At 46.5% G+C, this 19,438-nt stretch overlaps 1 protein-coding gene across 1 annotated transcript in view; it reads right to left on the minus strand.

Moving 5' to 3' along the window:
* Positions 1–1,270: 1,270 nt before the first annotated feature.
* Agbl4 (AGBL carboxypeptidase 4) overlaps positions 1,271–19,438 on the minus strand; it is a 1,188,963-nt gene continuing 1,170,795 nt past the window's right edge. Inside the window, exons 12-13 of the mRNA XM_077791547.1 lie at positions 6,895–6,991; positions 1,271–1,391 (exon numbers count right to left, since the gene is read on the minus strand). Of these exons, the coding sequence (XP_077647673.1) occupies positions 1,271–1,391; positions 6,895–6,991 (218 nt within the window). The remainder of the gene's footprint in view (positions 1,392–6,894; positions 6,992–19,438) is intronic.

A 19,438-nucleotide genomic window follows, 5' to 3' on the forward strand; every position in this document is an offset into this window, starting at 1 on the left:
CTGTATATACAACATGACATTTATAGCCAACTAACATATGGTTCTTTGTTATCATTTCTGAAAACCAACATGCAAAAGGAGAACAGGCTTTGCTCTTCGGTTTTTTTTGTTTTTTTTTTTTTTGCAACAAACTCCAAAAATCTCCAACACAAAGGGAGAGAATGCTTAACTGAAGCTTTGTGCTAAAGGCCCTATCTCCCTGGAGCTCCCTTCCTCTCCCTATCTCCTAATCCTCATTTCCAGGAGGTCATTTTAATTAGCAGACTGTCATGGTGACTCAGCCTGCTGCTTCCCACAGACAGGAAGGGAGCAGACTCCCCCGACCCATTCATCATACAAAGGCACTTTACTCTTTAGAAAAATGCATAATATTTAGCTTGCTCCACTTTGGGAATTGCTGCTGCTGTTGTTTTATTTTATCATTCATACCTGCCTGGGGGTGCATTCTTTTGTTTTTGGTGTCTCCCTTATCTGGCAATTGCCTTTTCCTTGTGTAGATTATCAATGCCCACCTCTTGGGGGCTGGGCTGGATCCCTGTCTCTAGGACTTGGAGACCTTAAAGATAATAGGTCTTTTGGAATGAATGATTTTATATATATATATAAAATTTTTGTCTTCACAGCTTAAGTTTCAATCAAACTACACAAGAGTGAGAAATAGCTCTCTTGGAACAGTTTTGTGTGAAGTTGCATGCTGGGGTTTGGGGGAATCAGAAAGCATGTGGCTTAGAGAGACAGTGACCATAAAGCTAAGATCACCTTGATTTCAAAAATTCTGTCCCATTGTTCCCAACAGTACCTCTGCCTTTGGCTTGCCTGTGTTGTTGCTATTGTCTTGGATCAGAAAATACGGGCACTACTTTTCTAAAGCTGTAAACTCCTGTGACCTATTTTAAAAGCAAGCCATCTATAGTAACTACATGACTTTAAAAGGTAAAGGGGCTTCCAAAGAACTGACCTGAGATGTGTCAAACCTCTTAAGAGGGATGTATAGGTTTTTCCTCATCCTGTGAGGATCTCTGTGTTGTGGAAAATAGCATCTGTGTTTGTCTGGTCCCAGTTTCCTATTTTGTTCAGCCTTGAGCTGAAGGCTCACAAACGATTTCCCACTGGCAGAAGGGAAAAATCAATGATGAAATTTCTCTTTTTTCCCTTCTCTTTCTCTAGCCTATGCTTTATCCCATAAATCCTTGTCTTGAAAACCAGAGAAGAGTGCCCCAGCAGGAAATTCACGCTCCTGCCCCCACAAAACCTCGGGGGCCTCCAGTCTTTAAAAGGGGTTTGAAGGGTCTTTGTGGTTCACTGAGCTCTTCTTGTCCCCTTTGCCGTTGGGGTAGTTGCTGGCCGAGCCCCGCACGAATGGGTGCTTGTAGGGAGGGGGCTTTTCTTTCCTGCAAAGGGGGAGATAACAGAAAGAGAAGACAGCACATATACACACTGAAATGCAATCGTCACTGTGCATGTCTATCTCCCCGTTGGACAGTGACCTCTCAGGAGCAGTGCCCTTGTCAACCCCTACTCTGTGACAGCAGCATCCATCTCAGAGCCTGGTTCAGAGCAGGCAGTAGACCAACTTATGCCTGTGAGATGGATAGATGGACAGATGGACAAATGGGTAGATGGACAGATGGATGGATGAATGAATAGATGGATGGATGGGTGGATGGATGGACCGACGGATGTTTGCACTGTGTTATGCTGGTTCTGGAGAAAACTCAGCTGATCTACAGCTTTGATTCTTCTACTTTTCTACTCTGATTCTAACTCATCCAGCCCATTCCATGATGGGATGGGGATGGGCACATAGAAAAGATATAATTTGAAATTTTAGAAGGATGTCAGTAGAGTTAAGGTGACTGTCTTGGGGTCCCTAGTATGTGGAAAACCCCCAGACCCTTGTAAGAAAAAGAATTATGGCTTAGGTGGGGTGGGGACCTCATTCCTTACAAGACATCAAGGGCTTCAGAATCCCTTTTTCATTTGTCAGCATTGCCTAATTGTAGAATTTTATAATGTCTATCTTCCTGATATGCTTGGGGGATCTTGAAGAACAGAGAGGTATCTGCTCATCCCTCTTTCCCAGCACTCAATGTCCAGCACCCAGGGCCACGTGGTTGACACTACTGTTCCATACTTTCATGGTCTGCTTTGCTCACAATGAGTTCCTAGTGAGCAGGGGCCAAGCTTGATTCATTTTTGCATCTTTTCTGATGTGGTGCCTTGTGTATTATGTTTTTGACTGATAAACAGATGTGATATTCATTTAGTAGTTGGACTAAGATTTACTTCTTGGGGGAAAAGTGGGTTTTTGAGCCCAGAAGAAGTGATCCGAATTCCCAGGTTGGCTTTGTTCGAGAGGTGCGATCCTGAAATTCTTCTCTGAGCTTCATTTGTAAAATGAGAATAAAATATTCCAACCTTGCAGTAGTATTGGGATGTTAAGTGAGATAATATGAGAAGACACACCCAGAGTCTCCCCTTCTCTACAGTAATTTACAAACACGTGGTGCTGGGTGTGGTCTGACAGACTCAGGAGGCGACTTGACATTGATGATGTTCAAGTCTCTTACTGTTTAGTAGAGGAGATAACTGTGCAAAGTAAATGCAAGAAATAATAAACAGTGTTTAACAGAAATTGGTAAATTCCATATATGGGGAGTGTCTTGGGCTAAGTTTGAATTAGGACTGAAGAAGTTTTCTTATGGGCCATCACGGTCATAATCTGTCTCTGGAATCCCCATTTTCCTTCAAAGCTGATGACTCACATATTGGGTCAAGTTGGAGTAGCTGGCAACATGCCCTAACATAGCTCCCCACTGGGAAGCCGGGCTGCCTGAAACTTAGGCTCACTGAAGACCTCGCTCTTGCAGTGAGGCTGTCTAGGGTAACTGAGGTACCTTCAGACATCTCGTTGGGTCCTGCTTCTTGACCTCTCACACCCTGGCTCCCAATGTGGAATGCTCTCTCTTCCCTTCCATTCCGTCCATCTAAATTCTTCAAGTCCTTCAAAACCAAGTTCAAACTTCACTTCCTCTCTGAAGCTCTCTTGGGATGTGCCTATCAAGTGCCAAAGACTTGCCAGATTACAGTGGGAGAGTATTATCTGTTTGGACCTCACTTTTCTATTGTAAAAGAGATTGAGGAGATGATTTCTGGATTTTCTTTGGTTCTATTATCTTCTGTCCAGTTATATTCAGGAGTCAATCTATGCTAGCACTGCACTATGCACTGAGGTCACAGAAGTGAACAACACTGTTTCTCCGGGAGAGGCCTGACTAGTGGAGAAGGCGGACAAGCAGGATGCCAGGATGGTCCCACAAGGATGCACCCTGCTAGAGGCATGTACAGAATGTAGCCAGGAGCTCACAGAGGAAGCAGCTCTGCCTCAGGTGGAGGAGAGGATAGGGAAGCAGGCAGTGTGACATTTGGACTAAGTTTTGAAAGCTAAGTAGGAGTTCACCATCCACAAGATAAAAGGGAGAACATTCCAGGAAGAGGGAAAAGAATGAACAGCTAACTTATCCAGGATGAAAAGCAGGGCATGAAATGGTAGAAAGCACATGCTCACAGGGGTAGGGGCATGAAAGCAGGCAATAAATGAAATTTCAAATATAGGCCAAGGTCTTGAAAAGCAGGAAGGGAAGTTGAAATGTTAGTCTGAAGGTAATGGGGAGCCATGGAAGGTTTCTGAGAGGGCATAATCAAACACATAGTTAAGTGCTTACTGTAGTCTTTTCAGTAGTGTTACATTTGCACATCTGCATGCCCTTTTCCTCCTGATAGGTGGGGCTAACTATAAGCCTCCAGCACTCAGCACAGGGCCTGGCACATGACGGACTCCAGTGCATTGAGTAGCTGGATTCCTCTTCACACACACATGTACACACCATGACCTCAGCTTGCAGCCGCTCTCCCAGTCAGGCACTGGGCTGAGCCCACTTTATCCTCAGAGACCAGCCCACCCTCAACACTTAGGCTCTGTCTACCCACAGAAGCACAATTGGTCTGTCCATTTTTCCAAAATTATCCTCCTTGATGGGGCATTTGGGACTTTAGCTCTAGGATTGTTGTTGTGATCAAAATGCATGGGGAGGTCTCAGCTCTGGTCATCAATGCCATGCCCCTGAGCCTGCTTCCCCTCCCCAGGGCCCTGTCCTGAAGGGCAGCCCAGCACCAAGGATGCCAACCGGCTTCCACCAGCGTGTGGGTGGAAAGTGACATCTTGTAATTATCCATAGAGATGGGAGAAAACAAAGATTAATTTTGAGTCAAAACATGTAATTTTCCTTTAAAGCCAGAACTGCTCTTTTACTTAAGCTATTTGATGCTTGGGTGGAAAATAATACAAAAAAAGGAAGAAGTATTCAAATCCCAAATTAGAGCTCAGAGCCTTATATTTCTGAGAATTCATTCTTAAAGGGTTACCAACCAATTTAGAGCTAAGTGGTGTTCATAGTTTGTTAGAGAAGGAGGTGTGGGGTTAGGAAAGGGAGTTAATTTTCCTTTTTTAATTTAAGGGTGGCTGTATTTACCTCGAGTCTTCGAGGCTGTGGACTAGTGAGGAAAGAGCTCTCCAGCTTTTTTCTAAACAGAGCTCCAGAGCTCACAGAAAGGAGGTGCTGGTGCTCTGAGCAATTGAAATGTGAGCCCTGAGAACTCGCCTGCACCCTTTTGACCCAGCTTCAAGCTCCCTTACTGAACAGCATCTCCAAGAGCTCCTTCCCCACCCATCCGTGCACATCAGACTTCAGGGAAGTTCTGGGCTCCAGGCCTGACTCTGACCCCAGGACCCTGAATAGCCTCTGCTCCCTGGGCCTCAAGGTCCTCATGGGTATCATGAAGAGTGAGGTGCTTGCTAAAGTCTCCCTGAGTGTCAGCTCCAGGTCCCTGATGGAAGACCATGCAACATGCCAGAAAATGTGGTTCAGGATCAAGGTGATTTTGATTTAGGTAGGCTGACAGAGGACCTGAAAGAGATAATCCCCAAATTAACTTGTAAATGAGATTTCGAGTATTCTTTTTGAGTTTTATAAAGCTTTAAAACTTTTAAGATCTTTAACTAATCAAGAATGACTTCTAAGAATGAACTGAGCACTTTCCTCTGGAGGTGAGCCCCTCAAAGACAGGGTCAGGCTGCAATCATATTCAACTCTGTCTAGCTCCCGCCCTGCCAGGAGCCTGGCATGAAGGGCTATCTTTCCTAGGTGAATGCATGAATGAGTGAATGAGTGAATGTATTCATGTATGCTCAGGGCAGGGTAGGCACTGTAGGGGCATAGAGAAGAAACAGAGGTGATATTCCTGCAGGAGTTTTTAATACCCCAGGACGGGGGCACAGGACTGCAAAGTGTGTGAGTAACCTGAGATGGGGCCTCATCTGAGCATACCGTCCTTCAGGCTCTATGTGGACCTGGGGTTCAGAGAAGGTGGGTCCTGAGATATCATCAAGACCAACCAAATAGGTCAAGGGACTTGTCCTAGGTCACCATGAGCTGGGACTGCAACATAGAAATGAGAGGAGATGAAAATAGTTTTTGAGCATCTATTAGCTGCTGGGCATTCTACTATGCTTGTATCTCATCTTCAAAACCATCTTGAAAGTTTCTCCATTTAGTAGATAGAAAAAAGCTTCAAGAGGCCAAGGAACTTGTCTAAGATCCCATAGCTCCTATGAGCCTGAGAGATTTGAACCTACACTGATGAACCTCCACATGAGATAAAATTTAGATGGTTCTGGAACCACAGAAACCTAGGACCAAACCCTGGCTCTGCTGAAAAAAAAAAAAAAACTCTTTGACCTTGGGCAATTCTCTTCACCTTTCTGAGCCTCCATTTCCTCATTTGTAAGATTGGAAACAGAATGCCTAAAAGGAATAAATAAGATGCTTTCCATAAAGTACTTCATATAAAAAAATAACAGTAATTTTTTTTAATTAATGACAGAGTAGGGAGGAAGGTACATCAGTGCTAATGTCTGAGGCACTAAAATATATGGGCGAGGTCACTGGAAAGGAGTGACCTCGCAGGAGGTGACCTGGCAGGAGTGGGGAGTTGAATATCACCATGTCCTTCCAGGAGATTGGGCCACTAAGTAAGTAGGAAATGAGGCCCAGAGGTAGGGCAGGGTCGGCCCATTCTAGATGCCATTGGATTCACTGCTCACTGGGCTCACCACCAGTAGGCATGGGAACACCCGGAGCCTTTCCCTAAGACAACATGGAGATTTCCAAGCTGTCTTTCCTCACTGAACCTGCAAGTTAGCCCCCCAGAGGACCCGAGGAAGGATTTCTGAGGGTGTGTCCTTGTTAGCCCCAAACCTCCAAGTCTATGTGAATGGGACTATGGTGTAGTGTCAGGATATATGAACACCTGGCACTGTGCTGGGTGCTTTATTGTAGATCTCACATGAGTCTGCAGTGTGTGCCACTGTACCCACTTTACAGATGAGGCACCCAGACCAACTTAGAGCAGGGACTGACCTCAGATGCCCAGCACCACCCAGCCTTGTGGATTACCGTGTTAGTCCCAGAAATGCGACCACCTCCTCCCTGTCTGAAACAGGGTGTCAATAGAGTGTATTGTCATGCCAACTGTCTGGGGACCTGGGGCTCAGAACTGTAGGACTCGCTTCACTGAGGATCATTGGGACCAACCAGGTGAGCCAAGGGCCTTGTCCTGGATCACCTGCTGCTGGCTGGAAATCTGAAACTAAAACCCAGAATCTGAAGGAGGAGAGAATTAGTGATATTTGTGTTCAGGAATATGCTCTTTGGATTCATGGGCTCTGTGGCAAGGCTGGGGCTAGCTCTCCTGTGGTACAGGTGGGAAAAGAAGAAGAGGGTAAAGGAAGCCAGCACCAAGACTCCAGCCCGACTGCTCTGCTGTGCCACTTACCGCAGCCTGGGCACGGGAACTGCCATCTTCTCCACCAGAGGGTTCAGCCGGTAATAATCCAGAAACGTTCTTGCCACGTTCCTCCCCAGCTTCATATCTGCAGGCACGTGTGTTAAGGAGTGACTTCAAGGAGAAACTGAGACTGAGTGAAAAGGGGACTTATGACAAAAAATGACAACAGCAACTAAGGCAAGTAATACCACTCATTTTTCTAAGGTTGGAGTTTGTTCTGTCTTTTCAGATCCTCGCCAAATGGCGATCACTATTAAATGATCTATTATTAAATGGTCATCACTGTTGCTATTCTCACTTTATAGATAAGGACATTGAAGTGCACAAAATGCACAAAATTTAAGTAATTTGCGTAAGAACACAGAATTGGGAAGGGGAGGCTCTAGGACAGGGTCTGGATCCCCTTACCTCAAAGTCTGTGCACAGAGCTTTGAGATGAACAGCGGCCCTTTTGAAATCACTGGGCTTCCCTGGTCTGATTTCAAGTGTCTCAGGATGAAGTCAGATGAGCGAGGCCCAAGGGCAAGAGCATCTTTATTGCATTTAGATCAGAGTTTACCTGACCTTCAGGGATTAATCAGTCATCTGCTTCAGTAATCTCAGGTACAATAGTAAAACCCTTTGACTCTAAATGATATCCCCATTCCACCTTGAAATGCAAGGATAAGGATTTATGACCAACTTATTAAAGCATAAACTCCCCAGGGAAGGGGAAAGGGCCAATTCCATATTGACCATTAACCCACTAGTAGGAATCGGTACAACAATCATCTCTTCAACAGCAGAGTATCTGCCCTGCGCATCCTCTCTTGCATCTCTGGCTTCTCTTACATGCTATTTCCTCATCTTGAAGTGCTTCTCTTTTTTGCCTAGTGTGTGCTCGTCAACTCTCCAGTTAGGTGATCACTCCCTGGTAGAGCCTTCTAGGATACTCTTCTCTCCCCTCCCAGGACCCAGTGGCACCCTTTCCCCACGCTGTCATGGTTCAGAACAGACTGCATCAAAAGCATCTGTCACTTATCTCCTAGTGAGGGAATTAGGCGTTTACCACTGAACCTTAGCCATTCCTGTCCCTTGGCCCACAGCCCCACACAGCCACGCCTTCCCCATCCTTCCCGAGGCCTCCTCTCTTTTGAATTTGTCTACTTCTCTCCATCCCCCAGAATAGTCTGATATCATCTTTTCCCTGAATCACTGTTGTCTGTCCTTGTGGGCCTCCTGCTACAGGATGCCCCCTCCAGGATACTTTATTCTGTGTAGCCAGAGGGCGTTCTAAAATGACATCCCACAGTGCTACTCAGCTGGGTAAAACCCTTTAGTAGCTCTCAGGTGCCCTTAAGGCCCAAATTTCTGACATGATTTATCAGGCTGTCCATGGTGGGGTCCCTGGTCATTTTCTGAGCTTTGTGCTGGCCCCTCCTGCCTCCCACCTCCTGCCCACCTTGGTGCTGCAGTACTGAACTTCTTTTGCTGTACCCTGCATCTCCAGGACCACTGCCCCGGTTGCATGACCTACAGGGCCAGCTCGGCCTCAGCCCCCACACATCACTTCAGTTGTCATTTCCCTAGATAAATCTTCCTTGGTGCCCCTGCTAGGATAGAGGTACCGTCTGTGTCCCCACAGCCTATCTCCCAGTTCTTCACCAACCTGACCACTTATCACATTGTATTTTCACTGTCTCTTTTCGGTAGCCCCCCCATGGCCTGCTAGCTCTGTGGCAGAGGCCATATCTGTCCTATCTGATCACCCACATACTTGCCTGGCAACAGGTGTGAAATATATATTTGTTGAATGTATAAATAATGGCTAATATTCATATAATGTTTAATAAGTGCTCGGCAATCTTTTAAGTGCCTTATGTATACTGATTCACTTAAGCCTCACAACAGCCCCATGAGGCAGATCTATTCTTATTCTCACTGTTCAGAGAGGGTGGGGGATGGCCCCAAAGGCATCTTATAAGTTCTAGAGCTGGGGTTTGAACCTGGGCATCTCCTCAAACTGCCTCCCAGGATCACCTCCAGGATCTGCACCATTTCAGGTTCATGTTGGGGTCCCTTGCCTGACACATGGTTGAGAACCTGAGTCTACTGCGATGACGAGACTCACACCCCTGACTTGGGAGCACGCGGTGGGGCATGCATGGTGATGCACAGAGGAACAGGACCTGAGATTGGTCCTAGGAGCTCCCTGGAGAAGGACTGTTCTCCACTGGATTATTAAGGCAGGACAGCTGAAGAGGGCCTTTCCAAGTGAAGAGAAAATGTGCATAGGGCCTAAACAGTTTCCACTACTGCCTACCCATGCCTCCACACAGCATTTTGGGAAGCCTGCACTGTGCCAGGAACTTTCGGTGGGAAGGTTCTTGTAGATCTCCATGGAGAGGACAAATGCTGTGAGAAGAAAAGATGCAGATGTCAGGGCAGTTATGCAGGCCTGCCTTTGGTGCTGTGGGGGCCTGGCTGGGCTCCTGGGCCACACTCCCTCTAGGGTCATGAGTTGTACTTGCATTTGAGATGTAGCCAAGTGAGTTCTCACCGCCTTCTTCAAGAAGTCCCCAGCTGCAGTTGGACATAGCCTGAGACATGAAGATGAGCATTTATAAAGCACCTGCTATATGCCTGGCACTGTGCTGGGTGCTCAGCTTACACAAGCATTGTAATCTGCAAAACAATCTGGTGACAATGGTAATTTTATCTTCCTTTGCTAAGAAACTTGTCCAAAGCCACAGAACTGGAAGGGGTAGAGTTGGGACCCAAATCCAGGCACGTTTGACTCCAGAGCTGCCAGTTGTCCACTGCCCTGGGCTCTTTCCTGACAGGAAGGCACCTTTTCTGTCACAGCCTGAGTCATCCCAGGTCAGCCCCCGGTGGGAGAAGGAAAAACACCAGACAAGTTGTTTGTGACAGTGAGAGGCACCGCAGGCTTGCTGTGCTCTGAGGCTGCCACCTGCTTTCTTCCTCTGGATATGGCTGACCTTCTCTGTCCCCTTCTTTTAAAAGTCTACAAGCTGGCTCTGGGTGTGGCCTCTCTGACCAGCAGACCCGGGAGGTAGTCTCACATCCAGGGCCTGCAGATGCAAGCTGGCTGCTTTAGCTCAGCCAGTCTCTGGTTGGCTGGAGGAGGCCAAATTATAAATGTGTGTGCTGACAGTAAGAGCTACAGGGCACAGAGGAAAGCAGAGGTCCCTGTGGACTGAGCTAAAAAGTCACAGAAGTTTTGGGAGCAGACGTGTCTAATCCAAATCCTGGCTCTGCCACATGCTGTGCACGGCAGATTGAATTTTCCAAAGACATCTGCAAAAACATCTTCTTTCTCACGTGTGATTATCTTGTATGACCTTGATACCCTCTCCACTAAGAGCCATGGTCTAAATCCCTTCCCCTTGGATTTGCAATCAAATGCATGGCAGAACTGGGAGAAGTGACATTGTAGGACTTCTGAGACAAGGTTGGAAAAGGCAAGGTGACTTGTACCCTGCTTGCTGGAATTCTCAAGCTGGAGTCCTGTGCCTCCTTGCAAGGAGTCTGACTGCCTCGAGGCCCTGAGATGACATGAAGCCTCTGGCTCCTCTAGCACTCTGCTGCCCCTGCTCAACCATTGTCTGGCTATAACTGCATCAGGCTCCATGCTGCGACCACCCCATGAAGCCTTCACAAATTTCTGACCCACCGAGAACATGAAAGAATAGCTGCTGCTGCTGTTGTTGTTTTGCCATAAGTTTAGGGCAGGATTTCTAACACAGAACTACAGAGCTAGAACACTGTGGGAGCTTGTATAAGCTAATCCATCTCCCTGAGCCTCAGTTTCCTTGTCTACAAAATGTGAATAATAATGCCCAGCTCATGGGGTTGTCAGGATGAGCATGTGGCTGCACCCAACACGAGGCTGACTGAATGAATGAACCTAGGAGAGACACCTGATCGTTCCCCACTGAGAGTCAGTCTGGAAACAACCACAGATGGAATCCTTGTCAATCAATCCTCTTGAACTTCCCAAAGGGAAGGGAGTTGGGCTGTTCCGATAAAAAGTTCCACTGTAAGGTGCTGATGATTTTGACAAGCTGTGCTTAAAAGACACAAGTGCCACATTAAGTGCCTTAAATGTGACCATCGTCTGGGGCAGCCCTCTTTCCTGTCCCTGCTGTCACCTCTTACCTGTTCTTCAAATTCTAAAGCCTCACTCTAGGTTATTTACTACAATGGCCCCATTTGAGTCAAGGAGTGGGACATCGGTGGGAAGGAGGGCAAAGATTGATTGAACATTTTCAATTAAAAGAAGCTGTCTTTGAACAAAGATTTAAGATCCAGGCAAGGAGAGGCAATAATTCTCTTGGCAGGGACTCTTAAATATATTGCAGTATTAAGAGAGAAAAAAATTGGGGTTAAAATTCCCAACTCTTCATTGTCCGCAAAAATCTCAGGATAGTCTGTAAATTGAAAATCACTATCCTCAGAGTCTTATGGAGGTCATTGGTCTGCTTCTCCCAGATGGCAGAGAATGGCCAGCCACGCGGGGCCAGTGGCATCAGGAGCCTCAAGCAATAAAGCCGGAGGGTTCGGCTGGGATAGTTGGAAACTCAGACTGATCTGGTGACTTCTGTCCAGATTGTTTTGAAATAAAGGGTGTCAATCATCCCAGCATCCCCTTTCACTGAGCTCTTCAACAAGTGACAAGGATTTGGGTATGCACTGTCCATTTTCATGCATTCATTCACTCATGCATTCATTCACATAGCTGTTGTGTACATTGCTATAAAAGGTGAAATAGATTGGGGCTAGATAAAAAAGAATTAAGCAGATACACTTTATAGTCCAAAGGAAGAGACTGACGTGTCCCAGTTACCAAGCAGGCTGGGGCACTGTCACCTTCACCAAAGCAACTACTATTTTTTGAAAAGTTCACTCAGTGCTGCATACTTAACTGTCACCAATCCTCAGGACAGCTCTTCAAGGTCAAAGCACGGTACCGCACATATTTCACAGATGAGAAAATTGAAAATCAGAGAGTTTACATAATTAACCTACAGTCTCATGGCTTGAAAGTGACAGAGGAAACACATGAACCTCAGTGTCTTCTAAAAACATGCTGTCTGCTTTGTCGAGTGCCATCGTAAATCCAGACACAGAATTCTGCAGACGTGGAGAGGGAGATTAAATTCCAAACGGATAAATTGTGAAAGGTTTCGTGGAGGTGGGCGTACAACAGACTTGAAGGATGAAAACAAAAAGAGTAGAGAAAGAGAGAGACAAGTGTCGGCAGAGGCCCAAGTGTGGCCTGTCCCGTGACCTGAAATAGGACAGAGAAGGACTGAGGGCCCAGGTAGCTGAAGTGCTCAGTTAAAGGTGGACGCTCGCTACTAGACTGTGAACAGTCTAGTGAAGGCTTTGATTGTCAGGTTTGACTGTCCACTCTTAGGTTATGTGTCCCCTCCTCAGGGAGGCCTGCCCATGCCCCCATGGTCCTCAGTTTACAGACTGTAGGCAAAAAGGAAAAAAAAAAACCCATGGGTCGTATCTATCATTCCATCACTCAATACATATTTATTGATCGTCTAGTGTGTTCAAGTTCTTTGAAAAGAATCAAGATATACTCTGATTAAAAACCAAACCAAGACAATGGTTTTGTGCCTCTAAGTTGTCGGGTCTTTGGGTCACAGTGATTAAAACAACGATGAAGTAAAGAAAGAGAGCAGGGCATGGGCAGCGCTGGGGACAGGGAGCAGACTGCAACATTAAGCGGGGTGGTCATGAGAGGCCTCACTGAAAGGCAGGTTTGAGTGGACTTGGGAGGAGGCCACTGAGGTGACCAGCACCCGGGTGAGTTGAGCCTCCTCATCTAAAACACCAGCCTTGACTGGTCATTTCAGATTCAAGCTCTTGTGAAGCCTGACCCAATCCCCAACCGAGCCTAAAGCTTGAACTGGGGAGGAGTCCCCCTCTGGTGGGGGTCAGGAACACCTCCTTCTTGGCACAGGGACAGTCTTCTGAGGGGAGGAGTCCCCACACCTTCTCCCTCTTGGTCTGTGGCCTCCCTTCCCTGTTCTGCTCCTTCCTTCATGGATCCTCCTCTCTGCAGTCTTCTCGTGGCCCTCCCTGCTGCTCTGTCCTGCCTTGCAGGGCACAGAGGACCACTCCACTCATCAGTGTGCATCTTACTTCCTCCTTCCCCTGGACTTGTGTCTGGGCATCTCTGTGTTCCATTCTGCAGACAAGAGTCATTCGTCTGGTGAGACACACACTTGGCACGAGGAAGACTCTCAGCTCCAGTGCACCAGGATGTATTCTGTGCACCAGGATTGTCCTGAGAGCTGGATAAAACCAAGAGAAACAAGACGACCCCAGTCTTCACCATTGTCTTTCCTAGCCATTGTCCTGCCTCCAAATAAGAAAACTTAACTCTGATCTGCTTCCTATTTGGAAACCTCCACCTAGAATTGTTTCTCTGCTCACATTCCTACCCCTGCCAGCCACAGGTGATCATCATTAAAGGGGAAAGATTAATTCTGCAAAGGGGTTGGCCAAGGAAAAGTGATTTCTCTTTGGTAAAGCTGACAGCATTGCTGGAGTATTAAGAGGCACCTGTCTAGGAGCCTCTAGGTAAAGCCAGAAGAACAATGCAACAAGGAAAAATCTTTGTCACTGCCTCCCTCGCCAGTCCTCCCACTGCGTTGGACAGATGCGTGACTAAACAGAAGAATTCTTTTCTTAAGCACGGTGTGGAGGCTGCAGATGTAATCACAGAGTCCTCTGTGATTCCAGGCAAGTCCCCAGGCACCCCTGAGGCTGAGGTTTGGAGGACCCTGTGTGTGTAGGGGGGTCGGGGGACAGCAGGAGGGAGCACTCCAGATAGACAAGTAGAGGCAGAGACCAAAAGAAAATGAGATGCACACAGACAGGAAGCTACAAAGAGAAATTCATCAGGATAAAGCAGGAAGATAAAGAGAGAAAGATAACCAGAGGAGCCAAGAGAGACTCAGACCTGAAGACTGCAGAGAAACAGAGCCAGGGACAGAGAGGGGTAGGAAAATAGGTAGCAAATGACAGAGAGGGAGAAAAGTCATCTGAGAGAGTGAGAGACAATAGGGATAAAGAGGAGAGAGGGAGGGAGAGATTAAGGAAAGGGGTAGGAAGACAGAAGACGCAACAGCACTCAGAGGGACCCACGGGGGTAAAGGCAGAGAAACAGGAGTATAAGAAGCAGGTGGTAAAGAGGAGAGATGAAAGAGAGAGAGCCAGGAGAGGCCCAGGTGGCTGAGAGGGCAAGGGGGGAGGCTGCAGCAGTGAGTGACATGAGGGGAGGCGTCCTCTGGACATGTAGAAGGAGCTCCACAGGACAGGGGCTTCCTTCAAGGCCTACTCCAGAGCGGGACCACCTACCTTCGAATGGGGGAGAGGGATGTCAATCATCCAAGAACGAATTTGAGTCTGGGATCACCGTGAGGGTCTGTGTTAGATTCTATTGTTACTGTAAAAAGTCAAGCATCATTTGATGGCTTAAAACAACAGGACATAATTTTCTTCCAGTTCTGGAGACTAGAAGTTGAAAATCAGTTTCTCTGGGTCAAAATCAAGGTGTCGACAGAGCTGCGGTCCCTCTAGAGGTTTCAGGGGAGAAATCCGTGACTTCTGGGGGCTTCCTTCCTTGGCTGTGACCACAGCACTCTGGTCTCTGCCTCCAAGGTCCGTACTACCTCCCTCTCTTGAGTCTATCACATGTCCATCTGCCTCCCTGGCATCAGGGTGCATGGGATTGCATGCAGTGCTCTCCCTCAATAATCCAGGATCCTCAACAATAACATCTGCAAAGATGTTTTCATTTAAAACATAAATTTGCTGGGCCTGTGATCCCAGCAGCTTGACAAGCTGAGGAAGAATCACGAGTTCAAAGCCAACCTCAGTAACTTAGTGAGACCCTGTCTCTAAATAAAATATGAAAAAGGGTTGGGGATGTGGCTCAGTGGTTAAGCGCCCCTGGGTTCAATCCCCAGTACCAAATAAAAGAGTGTGGGGGGCGATAACATTGATAGGTTTCGGGATTAGGTCTGGATATCTTTGGATGTCATTATTCACCCTACTCCATGCTCCTGTGAGTCCATCTGCTTAGCTAAGAGCTAAGAACGAAGATGCTCAAGGTGTCAGGAGTGGAGTTCTGCTCTTATCTCTTATCTGAACTATTGCTTCAGCCTTCTAATTGCTCTTCTGGCCTTCAGTTTCTTCCATTATTGCTGAGAATGACATTCTCACAATTGCTAATCTTGTCACTTCTTGACCTTCAACCCTACACTGATTCCCTGTCACCTACAGGGTAAGATCTAAACGTTCAAATCTGGCCTTCATGACTTCCATGAAATGATCTAAGCCTTATCTCCAGACACTATATCCTGCCGGTGCATCTATTTACAATGTGGGGTTTAGAGGCAGAGCTTTCATTCTGTCTCCTACACGTTTTGCTGCGTGGCCTAGGGCAGCTTCTCTAAGTCTCAGTTTTCTCATCTCTAAAATGGATAATGCTCACAGGATTATTATGTCAATTAGAAGTTATACATTCAAAGTTCCCAGCACAATTTTGACACGCAGTTGCTCCTTATATTATCATTATCATTTATGAAACTGTCATCTCCAACAAAGTGTGAACTCTTCAAGCACAAGGGTACATCAAGTTCAGTGTGTCTCCAGAGAGATTCAGCACATGGTTGGCCTATTCACAGAGAAACAGGAAAACAAAACAAAGCAGCAACAAGAGGGAGGGAGAAAGAAAAGGGCAGAGAGACGGGGGAGAAGAGATGAAGAAATCATTTTTTTTTTAAAATCTGTGCTTTCCGGATGTTCAGGAAAGGAGCCTGAGATCTCTTCCAAGCCGTGTGTCTCATTTTATTCTTCTATAAATTGCCTGGAGGTTGAACCAGATGATCGATAGGCCTAATCCTCACTCTCTCTGCTCCACCCAGAAGACAAATTTCCCTGGAGCAAGAGGAAGTCTTTTCTGACCAAGGAGATGATGAGAACCAGTCTTGGGCATGAAGGTGGCACTTACCACTTGGCTGGAGAAGTTGGGAGAGAAGTCAGCACAGATGCAGATCTGAGCTCAGGTCCAACATGCCTGATTCTGGGTGGAATGACCTTGGGGGAGTTTTGGATTTCAGACAGGCAGGCTGGTGTTACTCATTCATTATTTGTTTTTCATTGATTCATTCAACAGACATTTATCAAACACCAGCGTGCTGGGCCTTGCAATACATGCATAACATCACACATGGTGGCTCTGTGGCGGTGAACAAAACAGAGATGTCCTGCCTTGAGCTGCTTACAGTCCACGTTCTACTGATATTTTGGGCTGGATGATTCTGCACTGTGGCGCTGTCCTATGCATTGTAGGGTATTTAGTGGCATCCTTGGACTCTCTCACTCATTAGTAGCACTCATCCCATGTGACAATCAAAAAATTCATGGGAGTGGTTGGACAGGGATTATGTAGAGTGGAGGTGTCACAGGGGAAGCAGGAGAGGTGGGCAGGGACTTGACTGAGAGGGGCCTTGGCTTCCGAATCTGTAAAAGGGACAGTGGATGGGAAGGGAGAGGGACTTGACTGTCACAGGCTGCATTAACCCCGGAGGGTGGCTATCTCAGCCCCCTCACACTATTTTGGCAGGGAAGAGCGACTTCCCTCCATCCCCCGCACACCTCAGTCCTTGAGGTGTTCCCACTTCCCTACTTGCCCAGATTACAGGTGTTTCCATCTGTCCATCTCAGACCTGCTTCTCACTTTAGAGAGACATGATCCTCTCCCTCCGGTTCCCCCTCCTCTTCCACTCCAAGCACCAGCAATTTCCCCACTGACAGTTGACCACGGCTCTGGAAATTGGCTCTTGAAATCAGTCCTGGCTGCCCAGCTGGGCCGCAGCTCAGCAATTGTTAGAACTTTAATGCCGCTTGGCCTGAGAAAGGGTTCTGTTTCTCTGAGAGATGCTCAGCCCCTACTTGTGTATATATTTTTAGAAGTGTCAACTGATACTCAGTAAAAACAAGACTAAAGACCAAAGTAAATATTTGCACAGCACTATCTCGGAGCATCAGGGAAGGAAGAGGGAGGAGGGGCATAATACGCACAGGAACACTGATGGTCCTGGTGTCGGGCTCAGCTCTGTTTCTGGGTGGATGAACGGCCTGTGCGAGGTGAGTCTCTGGATCAGTTTTCCAATCTGTACAGGTGGAGGAGGGATTGCCTTGCTGATGGGCTGAAACCCTTGAGCTCCGATGTTCTGTGAGCCTCTAGGTCAGGAGTTCCTGCCTGGGACCCCTAGGGGCTTCCTGAACCCTCTGATGTTATAGGCAAAACTGTATATGTGCATGTGAACTTGCTAGGGTGAATATTCATTATGTTCTGCAGGTTTCAACATCCTTCAAAATGTTAAGAATCTCTGCGCTAGGTCTGTGGGTGGAGATGATTGCCTTTATCACCACTTCCCAGGAAATTGCCCCTCTTGTCATTTCTCAACCCATACCTTTCTTATATTCTGACTTTTCTGGGATTAGTGAGAATCTGGCAGTGCTGAAAAGTGGGATCGGGCTAGACTTGGAATGGCATGAACAGAAGTAGAGCCTGTCCTAAGTGCATGTGCATTACCTTAACTAGAAAACCTTGAAGAGTCCAGGGACCCAGTTTACTGTAGGAGTCAAAGAATAGCTCAACAAAGGTGATTGCTAGTGGGTAACTGTGAAACCCAGCTGGGGCCTGGCCATTCTGTGGCTGAGAATTGGGGGTCAGTCTTTGGGAAGCATCGAGCCCTGGAACAACAACTTCAGAGGACCACTAAAGTGTTTGGAGCAGGGGCAGGATATAAGATCCTGGATCTTTAAATGAAGCCCACTCCCCATTCCTGTGTCTTCACTCCTAATCAGGCCTAAATCTGCAGCCCTTTCGTGCGCTGGTGGAATAAGCAGTAAGCAGTATCACAGGAGCCAAGAGACCCGTATTTGAGCCTCAGCTTTCACCTGCTGCTCTGTGACTTTGGGCAGGTCTCTGACTCCAGGGCTTCAAATTGTCCTTATGGACAATAAGGAGGAATTGAGCTTCCTTCCCACTTTGACCAAGGGGTGATCATTACTACAGTGAACTCCACTACAATATCTCATTACTGGCCACCTCCATGCATTTAATCCTCATTTTGGGATGTCCTTTTTCCATGTCAAGCAAATGATCCCATCCCTAGGAAAGGTATTATTTGGGGCTTAAATACAATCTTTAGGGTCTTTCTGGCCCTAACATTTTATAGTTTTCTTCCTTACTCTACCTTCTTTTTAACTGTTCAAGTTCAAGACACAAAACTGAAAATTAGGGATGGAATTAATGTTTATGAACACTTAATATCTTCCAGACACTGTGCTAGTTTCATTTGCTACTCACAAACAAGGTAGATTTTATTATCCCCATGTTACAGATTATAAGACTGAGGTCTTATCCAACATCACTCAGCTTGCAAGTAGAGGATGAGGACTTAAACTAGATCTGTCCAGCTACAAGGCCTGTTGTTTTTTTAAAAGTTAGTATTACTCTATAATTCCTTACTAACTCTTTAAAAAATGAAAGTATTCATTGACCTGATACTTATTGAGTATCTGCTGTGTGAGCTACCACTGCCATTGGTGTGGATTTGGAGATAAGTGATCTGCCCCTGTCCTGGAGCAGCCCATAGAGAGGACATGTAAAAAAAAAAAAAAAAAGAAAAATCGAAATTCAAGGCAATGACTCCTATGGCAGAGGGAAGTAAGTAAAGGAAGCAGGAGCTCAGAAGGTGACATCTGATATTGGAAGGACCCCAGAGGCTAAGAGAAGGCAACATCTGAGCTGAACTGAAAAAGCTAGTTGTGTGTTTTTTTTTTCTTTTGAGATGAGTCTTCATTAAACAACTTAGTCAACAAATAATTGAGAGTCTACTATATACCAGGCACTTTTCTAGTCGGTGGAACACAACTGCATGGGACAAGCTCTTCTAGCCTCATAAAGCTCACTTTACAGGGGAGTAGCAAACTGACAAACCAAGTATAAGGTTGAACACTGGAGGATTTGGAGGAAAAGTAGGACATGGCCAGGTAAAGAAGAGATGGTTGTAGTCTAGTTATTGTAATTTTCTTGTACCTAAGGCCTGTCTGACTACCAGACTGTCTCTGCCTCGCTGACAAATACTAATTAGAATTTACTTCATGTCAGGATATAATACATGCCTGTTCCATGCCTCACTCCTTCCTGCTCTATTTTAGTAACAATAAGACCACTGGCCAGATTATAGCCCAAGCTCTTATTTGTCCCTTGGGCAACAGGTATTTCTTATACCAGTTTTGTGTCACTTCATGATTCCCCTCCCTGGAACGGTGTCCCAGACCCTCTGCACCATTGTCTCTAGGTGCCTCCTACTAGTTCTTTAGACCTCAGCCAAACTGTCAATTCCACAAGGAAGCCTTTCCTGACCTTCTGACCAAGTCATGGCCCTCCCAGCATATCTTAGCATCCCTTCATAGACCCTCACATCAT

The sequence above is a fragment of the Urocitellus parryii genome, chromosome 11 (assembly GCF_045843805.1).
Source record: "Urocitellus parryii isolate mUroPar1 chromosome 11, mUroPar1.hap1, whole genome shotgun sequence".
NCBI lineage: Eukaryota > Metazoa > Chordata > Mammalia > Rodentia > Sciuridae > Urocitellus > Urocitellus parryii.